Here is a 19,458-nt window from a genome sequence, read left to right as displayed (position 1 = left end):
CAATGTAATAACCAATCAGGAACGCTCATTTTGGGAAATAAACCAATCATATTGCGAGAAGTTATAGACAACGCTTGCTCTTTTATTGAGTCATGGCGTTGAATATTGTTGTAAAAAACAAATTGTTCATTTTCTCTTTTGTCTATAGCTCACTTCAAATAAAAACATTCCTTAATGCTCTGTTTTGCGCATCCTGATCGAAAGCGCGATGCATTATGGAAAAAGTCAGCAAATCCAAAAACATCGAGATAAAGTACGGGACATTTATTCTAAATTATGATTATGTTGTTGTCGCTCGCTCGCTCCACGTCAAAAATGAGACGCAAAATTGATAGTTAATCAATAATTTAATCATTTGTAACAATGTTAAGAAGTCGAGATGGAATGCATTGTTATTTTTACAATCGTTGGACGTCGTTGGAATTACTTTCATAACGTGAAGTGTAAAATGATGGACCAAAATAAATACTTCATGCCATGAGGATACCCCATAAGCCATTTTCGAAATATCAAATATTTAGCTTGATAGTGAGGCAGTGACGTCAAAAACAATAGAAACACGTTGGAATGAATGTGAAAAATATTTGCACATCATCCACTTTCCTTTGTCTTTGTCCTCAGAACCTCTCTTTCAAGCTGAATTTTGATACATCGAAAAAGGCCTGTTGCTTCAGAACCACGAGATAAAAATATTGGCTGTTAATGAAAACGCAAAATAAACTCTTAAGTTTCTGAATTAAATAATACGTGGTATCCAAATGTCTCTGTGCACGGTGAAGCGATTTGACACTTTTTACGATAGTTATCGCGATAAGATGATATTACAACTGCAAGGTTTTGTGAATAACAGTTTTCTGTCTTTCATTTTTAGGGCTGTTTTTTTTTTCAGAAGCGACGCAAGCATTAACATCTGCGACACACGCAAACTCAGTTGCGTCTTATCTTTTAACTCTTTGACTTCCAGGAGTGATCGATACGTAAATTCTCTTCACAATTTCAATAACATGTCAGTCAGACAGGTATTGAGAATGACGAATATTATCAGCTTAATAGGTGTGATCTTGATATAACACCAAATTCTTATCCCTGCCCAACAAAGAAATCCATGGTGCTAGTTAGGAGAATGAACATTTTGATCGTGGGAATGAATGGCTTAAGTCACAGTGCGTTCACTGAAACCCGGGCCACCCAGACAATGAAAACCAATCGACCCCATAGTCGCAGTGAACGCATGCACTGTAAGACCAAAGATACCAGATAATGACCAGGCCTCAGTTGCGAAACCAATTGCGCTATCCACTGGATAGTGATTTATCCGGGGGGAGCGTTATCCACCTTTTGAACAACTGGGGCCAGTTGATGGAACTGCGCATGTCATCTGGACATTTGGTCACCTGACCTCTCTAAAAGAAAAGAACGCCTGATCATATCGCAGGTTATTTAGTCACCTTGAAACACTCCTTCTTAAGAAACTGGTGCGATTGTTTTGTAAATGTTGGTTCTTTGAAATCCAAGGAAACGTTTCCAAGAAAATACGTGTGAACAATTACTTTAAGGCTACGGTGAAATATAAATTTTAAAGCGTCAAGATTATTTTCATTATTACCCGAAATCTCTTCACCTATGGCAACCATATTTAGCACCTTTCACAACGTTTTGTTATTAATTTACAGTTTAAATAAACTCGTAAAGCCAGCACAACTGAGAGCCATTTGAACAACGATTAGGAAGTAAGAAGAATGCATCTATTCGCCATTTGGAGTTTAAAAACTTCTTCTCGATGCAAAAAAAAAAAAAGAAAAAAAAAGAAAAACTTTTAAAGCAGCTTGTCACGGGACAAATGACTGTCAGCTTTACGTAACTTGTGACGCAGGGTACAAAAAATAAGTTTGCCCTAGTTCGAGAGATTTACCTTGGTTAGATATATTTGAGGTCCAGGGCCCGGTTGGTCAAAAGCCGATTGACGTAATCCAGGATTAGCGTAAACTTTTATTTCATGTTTTCAACTTTTTGGTGAAAGTTTCTTTTGCTTATTTTTGTTTTTCAAGATTGACTTCTTTTAATGTAAAGTTTTACCGAATATCAGCGTTGAACAGCATTTTGGAGTAGAGCAATAAACGTCTTGGTTAATTTTTAATCTGGGATTAGCGTCAATCGGCTTTTGAACAACCGGGCCTGGCTGAGTGCTCTATGACGAAGAGACGAAGGCCCCGGCAATTTTATGATTATAATCTCGCTCTTCGTGGCAAGGCTTTCATCTCTATCATAAAGTTTGTTATGGTGAGGACTTTGGTTGTGTACAGAGCTTCGTTAAATTGATTTTCCACTGTATCATAAACATGTCTTTTAATTTTATCTTAATTAAGTTACATTCTCACGATTTGCAGTCGCATGAAGTCATCAATAGCGCCCTTCAGATCGCTGGAGTGATCACACGCGTTGCCAGGGTCCGTCATCTCTGGGTCGAGTTCGTTTCAAGTTCTCGGCGCGCGTGCTCAGAACGGTAAACTTATACACAAAATCGTTCTCGTCCTCCAATCTAAAAGGCGCTAATATCACTTCAAACAAGGGTATCCATAATTTCCTTCTCGAATGACTGTGCCGCCTCGGTGTTCTTCAGTGAAACAGGCTCTAGCCGTGTAAATTTGACTAAACCAAAGTATCGAGCGATGGCCACAACAGGAATGAACAAAATGGACATAAGTACCAGTACCACCGCAAGGAACACTGCCCAGTCTGGGTAGGGAACTTTCGCATAGCTTGCCTTGGAACAAAGGAGGAAAAAAAAGTTAATGTTCGTCAATGCAATGTCAAACTTATACACAAAGATCAGGAACTTGGATATAACTGGATAAGGGCAGCCAAGCGTTCACCCATCGCACTATGGAATGTGGGGTTCATTTGCACCATCGTGGGGTCTGCTGGTAAGGTTTTGTTTAGCGCGAAATTTTCTGAATGGGTGACAGGTTCTAGCCGTGTAAATTAATTAATAAAACATTAATAAAGTATTTCCAACAGTATTTAAGGGAAACCTCGCTTTGAGTGATGTCGACGAACTTGAGGACGCAAGGTAACTGATCATCTGATCATTGCAATATACAGCTTTCGTACCTCATCTTTATTCCAAGCAAAGTAAGACGCCTTCCCTTGGGACATAAGTGCAATGCTGGAGACCAAGATTGCAAACATCGCAACCGGTGTGATAAACATCCAGCAGATTTTCCAAAATAAGTTGGGTCGGCTTCCCGTCATGTACTCTATGTCATCCGAAAACCTAACAATGAAAATGATTATGTGGTTGAGTTAGAAGCCTGTTTTTACTGGAAAATCGGGTGGCTTACTGACCAAAAATAAATGGCGCTCACCAATCGTAAGAGCCGTATGCAAAACAATCAGCCAATCAGTGACATTCCAGTATTCAAGTGCAGTAAAGCTCTTGCGAGCCATTCAAAGTTTCTTGAGCGACGCGTCTCATTTTACTCAATCACAAGCTATCGTAATGCACAAGCAATGCGAAAAAAACCTTAATGAATGTGATCTAAAACTAAGGACAATGAAAGACAGTTTCAGTGGGCGTCATATCTCTGTTCGAAACGAGCAAGATGAAGTGAAAATGTAAAAGAAACCTCCACTCCAATTTAAAAAAAAACTTTCAATGACAGGAAGCAACCTCTACAGTCAATTTTGTGATATTTTTTTTCAAGAAATCGTTTGTAACCGAAATAAATAAGTTTTGAAACTGCCTACTTTTGTCTTCAAATTTTCCGCGCTCCGCCTTCTTGAATAATTGTGGTGTGTTACGATTGCCCTATATACAAAGGCTTTTTGTGTGAGAACAGTAGGCAACTCTAAAAGGCCACTGACGCCAGAATTATTCAGAATGGCCGCAACCAGGAAATTTAGGCGAAACAGTAAGACAAGCACTTTTTTGGAAAGAACAATTCGAACAAATTTTGATCGCAAACATTATTTCCTCTGGTTTAAACTTATTCTGTAGTTAAGAGTGCAGGTTCCTTTTTTAAGATTCGCCCAGAGTTATACTCGGCCTCTCACAATAGGAAAAGGAAATGGTCTTGGACGGCAAAGAGAAACAGTAACCGCAAAAATAAATAAATAAATAAATAAATAAATAAATAAATAATAATAAACTTTCTTTACCTTCGAATTCCGTAGCAATAGCAGACACCAACACACTCGCATATCGCAGTCAACAGGAGAGGAATGTTAGCTGCAAAACTGTCGAACAACTGTAGCACGTATTCACCAGAATATGTGACCATGGGTAGACCAATACAGAGGCCAGTGACACATAAGAGCCCTGAAAGGAAACAATTACCAAGAAATATCTCCCTTGCCATATGGGAAAAAAGGAGTTTCGAAAATGTGACGGACTTTAATCTTAGAGACAAATACTCACCAGATAAAACTTCTCTCGGTAGTTTTGAGAACCCCCTGACATCTTTCAAGGCTGTAGTCACGCTTTCCAGGGCTCCAAATAAACTGTCGAGGCCAAGTGTTAAAAGCATAAGGAAGAACATGATAGACCAGAAAGTTGCACCAGGCATTTGATTGATGGCATCTGTGAATGCAATGAAAACCAATCCTGGACCACCAGCTGCCTGTTGGATGAACATCAGTAGATGCATAAGCCTTCGAGCCAAAAAAATTGCCATTGGATAAAGCATTTTGATTTGTCTGTGTACTCTGTTAATGTTTTATCTTCTATTTTCCTTATGCAAATTGTTAAAGGCTGAGTGTCGCTGATACTGGCGCAAAAATGATATTGCGTCTAAGGGTTTGGTGAATGGAGAAATAAGGAAACCTGCAAAAATATTGGCAAACATTTGCCCAAGTGTACGTTTTGGGCAGAGTGGGTCAGGAAGTTCAGTGTTCCCTGCTTTACATACATACTTAATTGACCGCTCCCCATAAGGGCTTTTCAGGGCCAATGAAACACAATCAACGAAACGACAGAACACATCAACAACTGTTAAGAATCCCAACTGGCCGGAGGCAAACCAGTTGGCTATTTACAAGTGCAGCCGGGAAGTTGAACCAGAGAATACCAAGAACAAATTCAACGAGTGATTAGAATTAACGGGTCTTGAACCCGGGATCTCCGGATCTCAAGGCAAGCGCCCTAACCACTGGGCCACACTGCCTCACAGCTTTAAACATTACATTGCTATTGGTATCACTGAGTGTATGTTTAAAAATAACCGTATCTACTGAAAATGGAGCAGTTACATTCCGCATTCCACCTCAGTGGACTGTGGATTCCAATTCCTTCGCGGGAGGGATTAAGCAAGCAAATATTTCAACTATAGATTCGGGGAATCTGGAAGAAAATTTACACGTACATCTGTGAGGAACTTCTGCATGTCGCATTTGAGCATCCCGCTGGTGATATTGGTGGTTGTGTTACCTATCAGCCAATCAACTTGTTGTGAAGTCAGCCCCGTGGTATTTATCCGAACAAGGGCTTTGCTGAGGCTCTGCCGAATTTCCTCATTAGCTGCTTCACAGTTCTCCATCATGTACGTAGCCCTGGAAGAATAAACATTTATTATCAGTTGGGATATGCAGTATGTCTCGTTTTAGGATGCATGATTACACCTCTCTTGACTTTAGACTTGGCATGGATTGTGGATCATCCTTCAGTGTCGCTTGCCGGCGATTGGCGCAAAAGCAGGTTAAGTCTTACACCGTTTTTCCTTCCCTAGGCTTCTTATGCAACCATACAATTTGAAAATTAAGGGCACACTACTTCATTGATTTCCCTGAAAATAATGGCCTTTTTTTTGCCTATTGCGCATCACAAAGACGCACACAAAGCCTTGCTTGCATCAGTTGGCCACTGAAGAGTACTTTACAGTGCCTATCACCTCAATTCACTTTTCCTCTTTATTTATTCTTCGAAATCGTCTCAAATGCGTCATGTTGTTTTTAGAACCGTTAAGGCCTGTTTAAACGGTTTCAAAATTTGCTTCAACATGCATTCAACACTTTGTTGAACCAAATGTTGGGTGCGTTTGAACAGGTCGTCCAACATTGTTGAAAGCGTAAAAAACGTTGAAAGCCTATTGAAAGCGTGTTGAATCAAGTTTAAATTGGTTTAAACTTTCATTCAACATCGATTCAACTTTTCTTTTGTTCTCGAAAATGTTGAATGGTGTTGAAGCAGTTTGAACACACGCATGTCAATATGGCGTAGTTTATCTAGACGAGAGAGTCTGGTTTCTAGTTCTTAATTCCTCGCAATCAAATTTCGCGAAAGTGTTGGTTCTTTTGTTGGGGCAATGTTGGTACCGTTTGAACGGCCTCCGCACAATTTTGTTTTTACGACTGTATTCATAAATGGCGGTCAAGAAATTATTCTTTTGTCTTTGTGCTAATCATCCTAGCTAGCCTCACTTTGGAACAAAAATTCTTTTGAATTTTGCTCGTGTTTACGAGGCTAGTTAGGATGATTAGCATAAAAACAAAAGAATAATTACGTAGCCGCCATTTATGAATACGGTACCGGTCTATATGTCCAACATCCTTTCAACTTTTGTTGAACGAATGTTGGTCAAATGTTGAAACCGTTTAAACTGGCCTTTAGATTGAAATTTCACTTTTTTATTGGTTTTGAAAGACGGGAAGAGTAGTCATACTTTGATCAATAACCAAGCAATGAAGGGGAATGGGTTCGATGCCGGGTTGACGTCACAAATTAATTTGCATCGCTGTTTCAAAGAACGATCTCAATGCAAATTAATTTGTGACGTCAACGTGGTATCGAACCCACTCCCCTTCATTGCTCGGTCATCGATCAAAGTATGACCACTTTTCCCGTATATCAAAGCCAATAAAAAATGTGAAATTTCAATCTAAAGGTTCTAAAAACAACACGATTTATTTGGGACGATTTCGGAGAATAAATAAGGAGGAAAAGTGTGTTGAGGTGATAGCCACATTAAGGCCTTTGATGATGTGTCCCTGTCAACCATTTTCTTTCGATAAGAACGATTTATAGCCTATCAGACCCCAGTTGTTCAAATTGTTCAAACGATGGATAGCGCTATCCACCCGATAAATCACTAACCAGCGGATAAACACCAGCAGAACCTATTGAGTTACACGGTGGATATCGCTATCCATTGTTTGAACAACTGGGGCCAGGCCTTTAAAGCTGATGCCTTCCAGACGGAATGCATAGAATACTCCTTCAGACTTGAGAAGGGAAAGGTGAATGGTTTTGTGATATAGGACAACTGATGGCTGGTGAATGTGTTTTGGAAAAAAAAGCGGCATGACCCCATGAAATTAATGCTTTGCATTTGTAAGCATAATTACGAAAGTGGATGTTACGCATTCAAATATTGCCATAGTAGAAAATTGTTAATCTCTTGGGGTAGTGCTGAACTGAATCTTTAAACATAAAAGAGATCACAACCCTAAGATTTTACATCGGCCATAGATCATTCAACGAACATTTTTTTTTATCATGATTACTTGGAAGGGACCATATCGGTAGAAACTTCGGCTTTGGATGATCTTCCTGGCTTGATTTATGGATGATGACACTACAGAACAGGCAACAGGCTCGTCAAGTGAAACCCGGCACTCAAGGTGACCCTTGACGAAAAATCTGAAGATGATGCGCCCAAAAATATTCCGCGAAACAATGTTTTTTTTCCTTTGTGGAAGTTTTTAATAAAAGCTTAAATAACAAAAAGCATTTCCCCTTTGCTAAGGTAACGTTGATCTAGTAAACGTTATTGTGGCTCCCGCCTTTTGTGTTCTATTTTGGCACCTGTTATTCTTCAGTAAAAGTCTTTGTAAGTATGTAACCGTAAAAAGAAACATGATTTATTCTGCTGAACGTCGAAGTCCTTAATTTGCTTCCTGAAAGAAACAGATTTGAAGCATTTTATTTGCTGGACAAAGGCCGGTAATCCTTCGATAGCGAGGTTCTTCTGAATATATACGTTTGAATGAAGTAGTCGTATAAAGTCCATTCTTTCATCATAATATACGTTTTGATTGGATTACAGTGGCACCTGGAATAACATCTGTAGTGTTCGCAAGCATATCCTGGACTTCCCTAACGCGGGAAAGCGCCGGGGAGCGAGAGTGTGTTTGCGTGTACCTGTGCATGCAGTGTAACAGCGACTATTAGTGTTGCTCAAGCTTCTGGCCTTAGTGGAGCCTTAGAAAGACTACAGTGCTTAATCTTACATTACTTTCTTACCTGAATCCTAAAATGGAGAAAACAACCACCCCAGCAAACAACGAAGTCATGCAGTTAGCAAAGGAAATTGTAATGGCGTCGCGTAGTGTATTTTCGTGAATGGAATTGTAACTGGCATAGGCAATCATGGTGCCACAGGCCAGACCCAACGAGAAGAAGATTTGTGTAGCTGCATCGAGCCATACTAGTGGGTCCAGAAGACGTTCCCACTGTAGGTAACAAAAATAAAGATCAGCGTTTCGAGAACTACTGAATCTGCTCTTTCAAAGGCACGTGTCGTCTGGGCTCGAGGCGCAGAGATCACTGCCAAGCAGGTATTTACGTACGATACGATGCAGGCACGGATCTGGAAATTGATAGGTGACTAACGTTGTTGCACTCCAAAGTTTGCCTGTTGGCCTGTTGTCCCGAGCAAAAGGCTCGTCCTCAATTGATTGCCTGTAGTTAATCTTTGTTTTGTTTCAATTGGGATATGTTTTTTGTCTGTTACTGTGACTGCAAACACTAAGAAGAAGCTGGTCTGGATCCGCGCCTGCAGTGAATGATCTTCATTCTAGCAACACATGTACAAATAAGATTATTCTGCGAAATGGATTATCATTTTTTTAAATTTATAGTCTTAAGGAACGTTATCTTTAGTTTCAGTCTTAGTTAAAAAGAGATCTAAGTTAGTATGATGTGTTACGTTAATTTTTACGTCTTATAGACTCCAGTGTTTCGAGAACACTGTTCCACTTCCTCAGTGAATGGGACCTACTACTATGCACCGGACACAAGACAGCACCAAACAGAGTTGGTTTAATTCGATTTGGATGGAGTAGGGACAAACCCTTGCGCATCTTTTCTTTTAACAGTGTTTGAGAACCACTGGGTGTTAGAATAAATTAAAGTACCTTTCGCTGGGCACAAAGCTCAGCCTTTGGCGTAGTTTTTATCACTTAGAGCCAGTGTTTTGAGAACTACTGGGTCTTGACTACAGCCGACGCTGGGCTTACAGCGCAACAGTCAGCCTGCAAAAAATATTTCGATCAGATTTTCTGAATCAGTAGGTTTTTTTTATAACTACTGGATCTTGTTTCTTCTCAGTCATTGGGCTCGAGGCTCAACGATCAGCATTCGATAATTTAATTGTTTTAATTGGTAATGAATTTACGTTTCATGTGACGTTTTTGCTTGGTATCTAATATTTTGCTGCTAATGAACAGTGTTTTGAGAACTACTGTGTTTTCCGCAACCTGACGAACATTGTGGACACTGGGTTAAAAACGCAGTATAGCCACAAAAATCACCAGCTGAGCATCTACCAAAACTCCTTGTCGCTGACGGTTTATAGTTTTTTCATTTAGTTAACGGTCGTATTTTAAGCATGTCGAGTGCTTTTAAAAGTATTGTTACTAATCATGAATACGTAAATCAGCACTCATATGTTAATTGCAAAAGAGTTTCCAGGTTAAAAGTAAATTGTTCTAGTGCTTTTTGTGTTTGAAACGACCATAATTTTTGTCGGATTTCAAAATGGAAAGCAACGTTTCGAGAACGTTGCATATAATGGTAAGCTGATACTGAGTTACAACATTTTTATAAGACCGTTATCCTTATGTTTATCCTTGTTGATATTTTCAAAACTCTTTTCTTTACAGGTTTCCTTCAATGATTCTTTAGTTAACTTGGTTTATAGTTGCCCACCTGAAAGCGGCTTAAATGCTCAGTTTATCTGTAGCTCTCACGTCATTTCCACCTTCAAGTGAGTGACTGTCTACTGTCTACATTTCACTCCTGGTTGATGAAAGGAAAATTCCATCACGTGACTGCATTAGAATTGCACGTGTCTGCTGATTGATAACGTCACTACATTTTCACGAGAATTTGGGCATGTCCACAAATGCCCCTAATTAGATGCATGCGGCGATTTCAATAAGCGTGACGAAGTGTCTTCTTGATCCCAACTTCAACATCACTCGTGTCTCGACAGACAATTTACGTCACAAAGTGTCCAGCCGAATACTGCTCCTCAAGTGGTAAAGATAAACAGCTGTGCATTTACCCTGAGCTCAAATTAACGCTAACCCTTAACCCTTACCTAATTGTTGGAAATAGATAGCAAATGCTTAGAATTAAAGGGACGACACTTCGTATTGGATCTCAAAATTAGGCGTGCGTCTAATTAGGCGCATTTCTTGACATAAGTGAGCATTTGGCAAGGCCGACCTGTCAAGCGACTGATAATCTTCATTCTTCGGAACCACGGAATGCATCCTCGTCCGTTGCCGGCGACAGTTGATCAAGTCGAGCCCCTGTTCGAGTGCAAAGTGTCAAAGGAACCTTCGTCCGGTTTTTTTTTTCGCTCGAAATTTCTGCATTGGAGTTGCATGAAGTTTATGGTTGAACAAACCACGGGTCCTTAATTCTGACAGAAAATCAAAGTTTATCAAAAAAAAAAAAAAGAATCATGTAGTTGATGACTGAGAACGGTGTAGAATTTGCAAGAAGCACATTATCGTACACGAGTGGCGTACGGCCATGGGGTGGTTTGTGGCAAACCGTTTGGGTTATGGAAGAAGAGATTAGCAATCTGTTGGCTTCAGTGTCAAGATCAGGATCAAATGTTGTAGCCAACGAACAGGCTCCGAGCACCGTACGAAAATTTAATGGATGTAAGCGAAGTCGAAATGTTTGAACGAAAAGTACAAGACAACACCAAAGCAAACATCGCCATTAAAGAGTTGGATTCCATGGATTGCTTTGATCCTTTACGGACTTGATAAATTTGACAACTGACAAGCTGGGGCTCTCACACTTACATATAGGCTTGCCCATTTTTATATTACCTTTCTACGCTTGGGTCGTGTGCTCGCAAACTAGGGGTTTTCAAGGACGCCTAGCTTTGATCCTTAAAGTGACGCTCTCAATTTAAACAAGAAACCGTCTGATTTCTCCCAAAGAAGATCGCACAATGAGGGCAAATTTCCCTCACTGGCAGTCACCCTTTTTTGCTATAGGTTGATAGGGGCTTAAACGTAGTTCATTTGCAGACTACCCACATTGCCAGACTGAGCTGCAGCTATCGATAGGTTAAATTTGGCGTCATACTAAACTGCATTTGGATTGCAGGAGTTAAAGATGATTTTATACGATTCAACTGTTAAAGAACAATGGGATGTAAACGTAGGCCTGTGATTGCATTTGAATTGCAGGACTTCGTTTCTTCGATCGCTTCTCTCGGTTTTCAGTAAAATTCTAGTTCGTTCGTTGCTGTGCATTCGAATTGCATGTTGATGTAATATATACAAGTGAAATTCTTCTGCATTAGGATTGCAGTAGCCGATCGAGCGTAACTTACTTTAGTCCAGTTTTCCCTGAAGCGACCTAAATCGTCGCGCTTCGCTGCAGCAAAATTTAAGTGTTAGTACATGGACGTAGATATTAGACGTTAGCAGGAGCTCATCAAGAGGAGCCTCTATCTCCTCTAATTCCATGAGTCAACCCTTTCCCGAGTAAATTTATTTTTAGGAACAGGCTTTTCCCGCGAAAAGTATCATAATTCCCTTGACGCTGAGATAGCTCTGTTTTGATTGGCTTTTACAACGGTGAGCGTGCTGAATCTCCCAAGGGAGGTGTTCTATAAATAAATCTACTCGGGAAAGGGTTGACTCCGAAGCCAGGTATGGGAGATAGAGGCTCCTCTTAATGAGCTCTTGACGTTAGTCGGAATTATTCTAAAATCATGCATTTGACTAGCCTGCCTGCTGCCCTTTTTCCTTTCTAACTGATTAATACCTCGAAATCCACTAAATTCACTAGAATTCACTATTTTCAGATATTACCACTGAATCAACATTCTCTCCAGTACCGGTGCAAAAGCAAAGAAGGATTTTCCTCCTTTATTTGAGCCTTGTTCTGTTAACTTCACCAAACGCAAACTTGTTATCATCATCCACTTTTACTGCAACCTCAAGGTATTGCTGCGTCGTTAACAAGTACGGTGTTACAAACGTGTGACAAACGACAAACTGTACTTCACTCATCTCTTAAGAAAAAGAATTAACATTCTTCTGCTTTTCTGTTTTTATTTCCCCACCTCTCTCTCTCCCTGCCTCAAAATTTTCCTGAAAAATCTAGCTTTAAAAACATCGATTATGATATCTCTTACCTTTGGGGTAAATAAGTGGATCAGTCCACTTTCAAAGCCCTTCAACATAAGACCACGGATGAAAAAAGCAACTAGGACCACGTAAGGAAATGTTGCTGTGAAGTACACTACCTGTATGACAAAAGGCACGACAGTTGGTTTTCACGATCACGATTGCAAGGGTCTCAAAAAAAAGGGACGCCTAAACTTGTTCCCTCGTCCTCGGTTTTGACCTCTAAAAATAATCTGTATTGGTTTCCCTATGGTACTGTTCTTATTGACAATGTGCCCTTGATCCTAAAGTCTCCTCAGTCGTGGTAGATCCTTACTATGTATTGTGTCTAACATCGTTCACGTTTTCTGCGTTATCTGAATGCTTAAGATTTCAAACAGCAAATAAGAGGTCGAGAGTGACGAATTGTGATTAAGAAGTGGACCCTTTAAGCAGTATCTTTTACGGGTAGGGCTGGGCTTTGTCATGTTTCATAAAATTATAATTTTTTGTGTGTGCGGCAACTCACAAGTTAATAGATTTCAGTACCATTCCAGGATAAATAAATTTGCCTCGCCTTACAGGGTTTTAGACATTAAATTTGTCGTTTTTGCCTTGCAAAACTTCTAGTCTAAAACTGGAAAGATCTGTCCTTCTATTAACCTTACCTTTCCGGACGACTGGATGCTCTTGACGATACACAGGTATACCAACACCCACGCAACCACCAAGGCTACCGCCAGTTTCCAGTTGATCTCCGCGCTTTCCTCTATGGTACCTGCATGCATCAACGTTTCCCTATGAAAGTAGTAAGCAGTGGGGCTGCTTGCTGAGCATTCATGTGGGATCACTTCTGTTGTGAGGTTGTTCTTAGTGCTGTCAGTAGAAATCCGTGGACACTCGGCCCAAGGGAGAGGAGATTGAAACGAGTGGAAGAGGTAAAACAGCACCCAAGAGATGACTACATTGTAATAACTGCCCATCAGAATACAGATGACAGTTGTGGCAATTCCCACCCCACCCAGGTAGGGAGATACTGTGCTCCAGACATTGATGGATCCTTGGCGAAGTCTCTGGCCAATGCTAAGCTCCAGATAGAAGACCGGTATCCCCTCAAATATTAGCATGACAAAGTAGGGTATCAAAAAGGCTCCTGTAATGAACAACGACAGAAAAAAAAATTGTCTTTACGGTACACACATGCAGAACTCTGCAATGACGTAAATTAAACGGATGCTTAATCTCGTGGAGCAGAATCTATAATTTCAAAACAGTTCACACGGCAAGATTTCGAACTATGTAAATGTTTGAAAATGTGAGAGGACCTATAAGAAGAGATGTGTTCACGTACGCGTGCAGCGAGAATAACCAGCGTCGAAGCTGCTAGGAGAATGCATATAGTGGAGAGGGGCGTTGTATTTCACAGCGCCGCTTCCCATTCTCCGCGCTGCTTTCCCGCTTGTTAATTTGCCTCTCGCGCCAACAGTACCGCCAACACAGGCTAAATATCGGCATCTTTACTCTATGGACAGGATCTTTCAATGAAAGGGATGAATAACATTAAACTGAAAGTAGTGACAACCAACTTGATGTCAACCGTGACATTCTTGCAATAACGATTGATAATATCGGCATGTTTACTCTAGGGACAGGATCTTTCAAGGAAAGGGATGAATAACATTAAACTAATAGTAGTGAAGACCACATTGATGTCAACCGTGACATCCTTGCAATAACGATATCGATTGATAAGAAGGCGTATCGTATTTTGAGTTGCTGCTGCGAAACAGCCTAATCAGAGCAAATTAAGGTAGTAGTTTGTAGAATATTTGCATTACTGCGACCAGTAGACAAGGGGAGTATTTTTCACTGTATACGTATTTTCGAGATAAAAATCTTAAGTATCCAAGGAAAAATCGCCTTTCAAAATCAAGTTCGTTCGTCAAATTTGATGTTTGGGCACAGGATCAGGAAACAAAATTTTTAAATGCCTTAAGAAAACCAACGAATGAAATCTAAATCTTCCAAATTACTACAGGAGGTCCTAATAGGTAAGATATCTATAATTAATATTTAAGTTTTATTCTCAGTTGATTAGAGACTGGACATTTCGTACTGTGCAAAACCACATGCACAGGGAAACGGAAACGTTCGGAGTCATGAAATTTTTAATGCTTTGAAAAAGTGTTTTTCAAACTAAGGTGGTTTTGTTAGAATTGATCAAAATTGTCAGATGTTGTTGCCTTACACAAGTGCTGTTGTTTTGGACCCTTTAATTTTCATTTGTTCCGAAATTGTAAACATCATATGCGCTTTCTTGTTTATAATTGCAATTACACTCATATAAATCCCTCGAAAGTTTTCGACTATTGAATTTTTGCTATATTTACTGAGTAAGACGCAAATGGTTGTATTAAAATAACGCGGAAAGAAGAACTCTGAGTCTCCGGCGACGAAAAACATCAAGTCTCCGTACTTTACTTCAAGTAAAAACAATAACGATGTTCTTTAGTCTCTTTACGTTCCATAACGGACAAGTTTCTTCTCTTTTTACCTATGACGCTCTCGGGTGTATTTAGTAAACGATTAAATATAGACAAATTGTGGCACATTTTCATCAAACAATTTTTCAATTAGTGTCACATTACTCATTTAGGAGGGTAGGGGGTTCAAAATTTTTCCATTTGATGTATATCTTTCATGTAAATTTTCAATTTTTTTTTTTGGTTCCTCCTCTGAAGATGGAAGTTGGATTTCTTTTTAGACAGACATTACATTACATTTTCCCTACTTCGTTGATGTCAGTCGGCTTTTCACATGAAGTTAACCTTAACTGAGATCTTTGTGTGCTTGGTGTGTCAAGTCTTCTGTGTTAAATATGGAGGACTTTTTATATATTTTTTTGACTTTTGCATCCATAAAATGGCCAGAGTGTGCCGACACGGTGAGACCTCGAAGGTGAGTCTAACAATCCGAAAATCAAGAGAGTCGTTTTTCGTCACAAAAACTATTTTCTTTTTAATCATAAAAAATACAATTTCCTTGATTGTGATTGGTTCAAAAAACTCCTATTTTCCACTATTTCACTTGTCAAGTTTTTATTGGACAGTTAAATAAGCCAATCACATTCAAAGTTATAGTTTAAATCAATCAATCACAACCTTGGTTTCAATCACCATGGAAACCGTGTACAGACTTCTAAATTGGGTCTTTCTTTCTTTCAGAGCGACATTAAATAATTTACGCCTGCTTTGTCAGTCTTTGAATGCAAATTTTCCCTTTCTTTCACAACTTGGCTCTTCTTCTTTTCTCGAAAATTGTAATGTTTATGATTAACTATTAGTAAGAGGACACTGTGTCGTCCAATTCAGTCTGTAATCATACTCGTGATAAACAAATCCGACTCCCGCTACGCGGTCGTCCGATTGTGTTATCACTCGTATGATTACAGACCGAATTGGACACTCCACTGAGTCTTATTACCATAACTTATTCTGACTCGAGTGTTTAAAAGGAGCTACCATTATTTTGATTATGTGGCAAAAGTGCAAGCCTACCACTTTTAAGGAGAGCAAAATTGAAGTAACGACGCCTGGAAACGACAACGGAGTGGCGTCAACCCTCCTGTTCCCTTCCAATAACTGGCTTCGTGTGAACACTCGGAAATCGCATTTAACGCGATTACGAAGTAATGAAACCTTCTCGATTCGATACACTGCCTGATTCGCTCCTCCCACAACATCGTCTTGTAACATCCTTCAATGCATCAAAACGTTTATTTTTTAAAAAAAAGTGTGCGCTTCAAATTGTACAATTGTTTCCAAACTTTAGATGCTACGGAGAATCAGTCGAACGAACGAAGAAAACCTCTTCAGATTAGAAATAACACCTACCTATTACAGTTTTTGAGCAAAGACATCAGATAATAATTTTTTTCTTTGTTCATGAAGAAATTTGAATTTTGATTCACTGTACATTTTCAAAATTTAAATGTATCCATTTTCATAAAATCAGTGGAAATTAATTACCTCCTCCATTTTTCTGGCAAAGCCACGGAAACCTCCAGACATTTCCCAATCCAACAGCAAAACCAATTGCAGAGAGTAGAAACTGCACTTTGTTGTCCCAGCCGAGTCGTGTTTTTTCGCTTTCAACCACTTCAATTTCGACTTTGTCTGAGTACCCTTCGTCGTCTTTTGCCAAAATTGCCATTGTTGACACCGTTTTGTTGTACTCTCCTCTTTCAACAGCTAGTCTTTCGTCCGCCATCTTTGTGTTCAAGCAACAATAATTCTACTTTAGTAGTTCTGAAACACGATGCAACAACTCAGTAAACACGAAGACATTTCTTCACGGTCCATTATTCCCCCAAATACGATAAATATAATCAGCTTAACCCCAACCTCATTCAATTCTTTCGAGTCAAAAAACAAAACCACTGGAAAAATAAAATTAAATACGAGAACTTACTTCGAGTATCCGTTCTGACCCAGCAGATGTTACTATGTTTTTTATGAAGAATCCTCACTAGTTATAATTACGGAAATGAATTTCATAAGCCGGCTTTTAGCATGTGCTCACAACGTGATGAGAATGTACAAATGATGAAACAGAGAAAAATGAGCCAATCACATTGAGATAGTATTGATGCTGTTGTTATGGCAAATCACGTTTTTTTACAAATCAATCTCGGATTATTTAAATGTTCGAATAAAAAGGAAGCGCAATTATAGTAGCATCAGTGAAAATATATTTTAGTTCCCCACAGGATTACATGAAAGTCGGTCTGCCTGTCTTAAAATTGGATTGCCGCTTCCGCGTTTATATTCGGCGAGCATACGAAGCTGTCAATACCGTTTTCTCTTGGTAAACCGGCTATATTATTGCATCAGCTATGTTTACACTTGATTGACCCTTTGTTATGGTTATAAAAAACTAAAATAACGAGTTTCTTCGCCTTTTCTTTAGGTTCAGTTTAATTTACCTTGTTTGGTGCCGTTTTATCAAGAAAATGCTGCTCTCGGGCGAGAAGTACTATAAATCTTTGGTTCGCAGATATATTTGGAGAACGCCAAATACCGAACGCCGAGCGTTTCAGATTCGGTGTTTTCACATAACAACTGCAGATATACACAACAATAACTGAATGTATTCGGCGTTCCGTGATCTTTAAAAGACCCTTGATTAAAGAATGGCAACAAGGGCTTTAGGCTCGATTACCAGCCGCTGTTCCGAGTGAGCGGCGGATGTCGAGCCTACCACAGCGTCAGCTGCTGTTTCTCTCGCCTTGTTATTGCGTGACCGCGGCTCAAACCCAGCCTCGCTCTTTTTTTACACTCGAGGACATTACGATGGACTGAATGCAGAGCTTGTAAAAAGATTTAATGCTTAGTGAAATAACTTCATACCCAAAACCAAAGCGGCGTTTGCCGGTCTTTAACGACGGCTACGGCAACGACAACACCACAAAGCAAGAATATCATTGGTTAAAAAAAGGAAAAATATTAAATCGGGTTGCAGGTTTGTTGCAGGTGCAGCATGAATTTGTCCTCGTCCTTGCTTAAACTCCCTTATGGCGTCTTGATCACACCTTGTTTTTAAAGAAGCAGACTACAACGGATTTTGGAAGATAGCATAAAGGAAAATGAAGGACAAAGAAGACCCAAAAATTGTTCTTTCTATTATGCCTAAAGTTTGAATTGTTCCCATTCGAAATTGTATTAATTTAACATGATCGTGATAAACTGATTTTTTTAGTTCAGGTCGGTTGCTAACGACAGATTTCAAGAAACGTAACCCAGACAGATCCCGGCTCTTGTCAGCGCACATCGAAAATCAGAGTCAACGACCTCTGCTTTTTCTAGGGTGTTCCGTTTAACAGCCAAGTGTCTGTCGTGAGCCCAGGTGTAGACTGCTCCATACGAACATAAAAAAATCACAAAAAAATTTGACTTTGATGAATGATTTTGAAATATTTTAGCGGTTCAGACCGATAAGACTTCCTCAAAACCGCGCTGAATTCAATGATGTACAATTGTACTGAACCATTCTACACTCGCATACCGGTATACATGGGGCGTGGTAATAAACTCCCACATAAATGACAATATCTTTGGTCCATCACCCTCCCCCGCTGAAACTTGAAGAATAAGTATGTTCAGAATCGATCGATCAAAAACACCCATTGCACTTTTTAGTCTGTTTCACCTGAACATGACATCGTGAACTAAAAATTGATTTTTTAAGATTTATTTCAACTGCCATAATACTATCAATCAAATATAAAGACCATTTTGAAGAAAAGCTTGTCTACGTGTACTATTTCTGACAAACCTCCACTGCCTTCACATAGTATTGAAATGTTAATTATAATAAAAACAAGACACGTAAAGTAAATTAACCACATCACCGTTGTTCTTTTTTCTGTCTGTTAAGCTAAAAGAGAGAGTATATCCCAGTTCATCAAAGTACAAAAATGTCATCATTTGGCCAGAGGTTGATATTTTGGTGAAGTTTTCCTACATGTACAGTACTGAGTTACTCTACCGGCTTGGGCTCACTCATTACCAAGATAATCATGTCCTTGTACGGTACAACTTCCTTTTTCTTGTCTTCAATTTCCTTAACAATCGATTCCAATTCATCCTCTGTCAGCTTGGCATCTCCCTTCATGCACAAAAAGCCCCTCAATTGAAGTGAATCAATACAGCCGGTCTTCTCGTTGTCAAAAAGTTTGAAGAACTCCATGAAGTCTTCCATAGCCGGCTGTGGTTTGGATTTCATTTCATTGTAGATGGCTTGGAATTCTGCGATCTCGACAGAACCCTTGTCTTTGTAATCGCCCTCAATCTTTTGCAGGTCCGTTCCCTGTGGGTTTAGTCCTGTTGACCGAAGCACATCCTTAATTTGGTCAACATCAATTTTTCCATCTCCGGTTCGATCAAACAGCACAAAAACTTCTTCCAGTTCTTCTTTATTCATCTTCGTTTGATGATTATTCCGCCTAGGATGATACCAACTTATCTCCGCTTACTGACCTCTCACGACTAAAGAAGATTGTTAAATGTCCCTACAGTGCAGATATGTCACTATAAATACCTC

The 19,458-nt window shown here is 39.5% G+C and overlaps 2 protein-coding genes across 3 annotated transcripts; both read right to left on the bottom strand.

Moving 5' to 3' along the window:
• Nucleotides 1-328: 328 nt before the first annotated feature.
• Nucleotides 329-17,642, bottom strand: LOC138018843 (sodium-dependent neutral amino acid transporter B(0)AT3-like). 2 transcript variants are annotated; one of them, XM_068865518.1, is made up of 10 exons: nt 17,342-17,642; nt 16,386-16,664; nt 13,026-13,510; nt 12,387-12,497; nt 8,237-8,445; nt 5,361-5,547; nt 4,418-4,619; nt 4,159-4,318; nt 3,112-3,274; nt 329-2,764 (listed from the first exon to the last, which is right to left on the bottom strand). In XM_068865518.1, the coding sequence occupies exons 2-10, from the start codon at nt 16,624-16,626 to the stop codon at nt 2,561-2,563; spliced, it is 1,962 nt and encodes a 653-aa protein (XP_068721619.1). In that variant the 5' UTR covers nt 16,627-16,664; nt 17,342-17,642; the 3' UTR covers nt 329-2,560. The 2 variants fall into 2 exon arrangements, with proteins under 2 accessions (XP_068721619.1, XP_068721618.1); XM_068865517.1 differs by lacking the exon at nt 17,342-17,642 and adding an exon at nt 16,828-16,934.
• Nucleotides 17,643-18,894: 1,252 nt separating this feature from the next.
• Nucleotides 18,895-19,338, bottom strand: LOC138020990 (myosin light polypeptide 6-like). The gene has a single exon (XM_068867869.1). It carries the CDS (start codon nt 19,336-19,338, stop codon nt 18,895-18,897), a length of 444 nt encoding a protein of 147 aa, XP_068723970.1.
• Between the last annotated feature and the right edge of the window lie 120 nt (nt 19,339-19,458).

Source organism: Montipora capricornis, chromosome 10 (assembly GCF_036669925.1).
Source record: "Montipora capricornis isolate CH-2021 chromosome 10, ASM3666992v2, whole genome shotgun sequence".
Lineage (NCBI taxonomy): Eukaryota > Metazoa > Cnidaria > Anthozoa > Scleractinia > Acroporidae > Montipora > Montipora capricornis.
The sequence above is the reverse complement of the archived record's forward strand: the minus strand, read 5'-3'. Positions and strand labels throughout refer to the sequence as shown.

Bases quoted from the DNA above. Each gene is read 5' to 3' on its own strand.
- LOC138018843 (XM_068865518.1), bottom strand. From the start codon at position 16,626: ATGGCGGACGAAAGACTAGCTGTTGAAAGAGGAGAGTACAACAAAACG. The intron at 12,498-13,025 runs GTAAGGTTAATA...TTTGTCATACAG, and splicing joins GCATCCAGTCGTCCGGAAAG to GTAGTGTACTTCACAGCAAC. The intron at 4,319-4,417 runs GTGAGTATTTGT...GTTTCCTTTCAG, and splicing joins ACCGAGAGAAGTTTTATCTG to GGCTCTTATGTGTCACTGGC.
- LOC138020990 (XM_068867869.1), bottom strand. From the start codon at position 19,338: ATGAATAAAGAAGAACTGGAAGAAGTTTTTGTGCTGTTTGATCGAACC.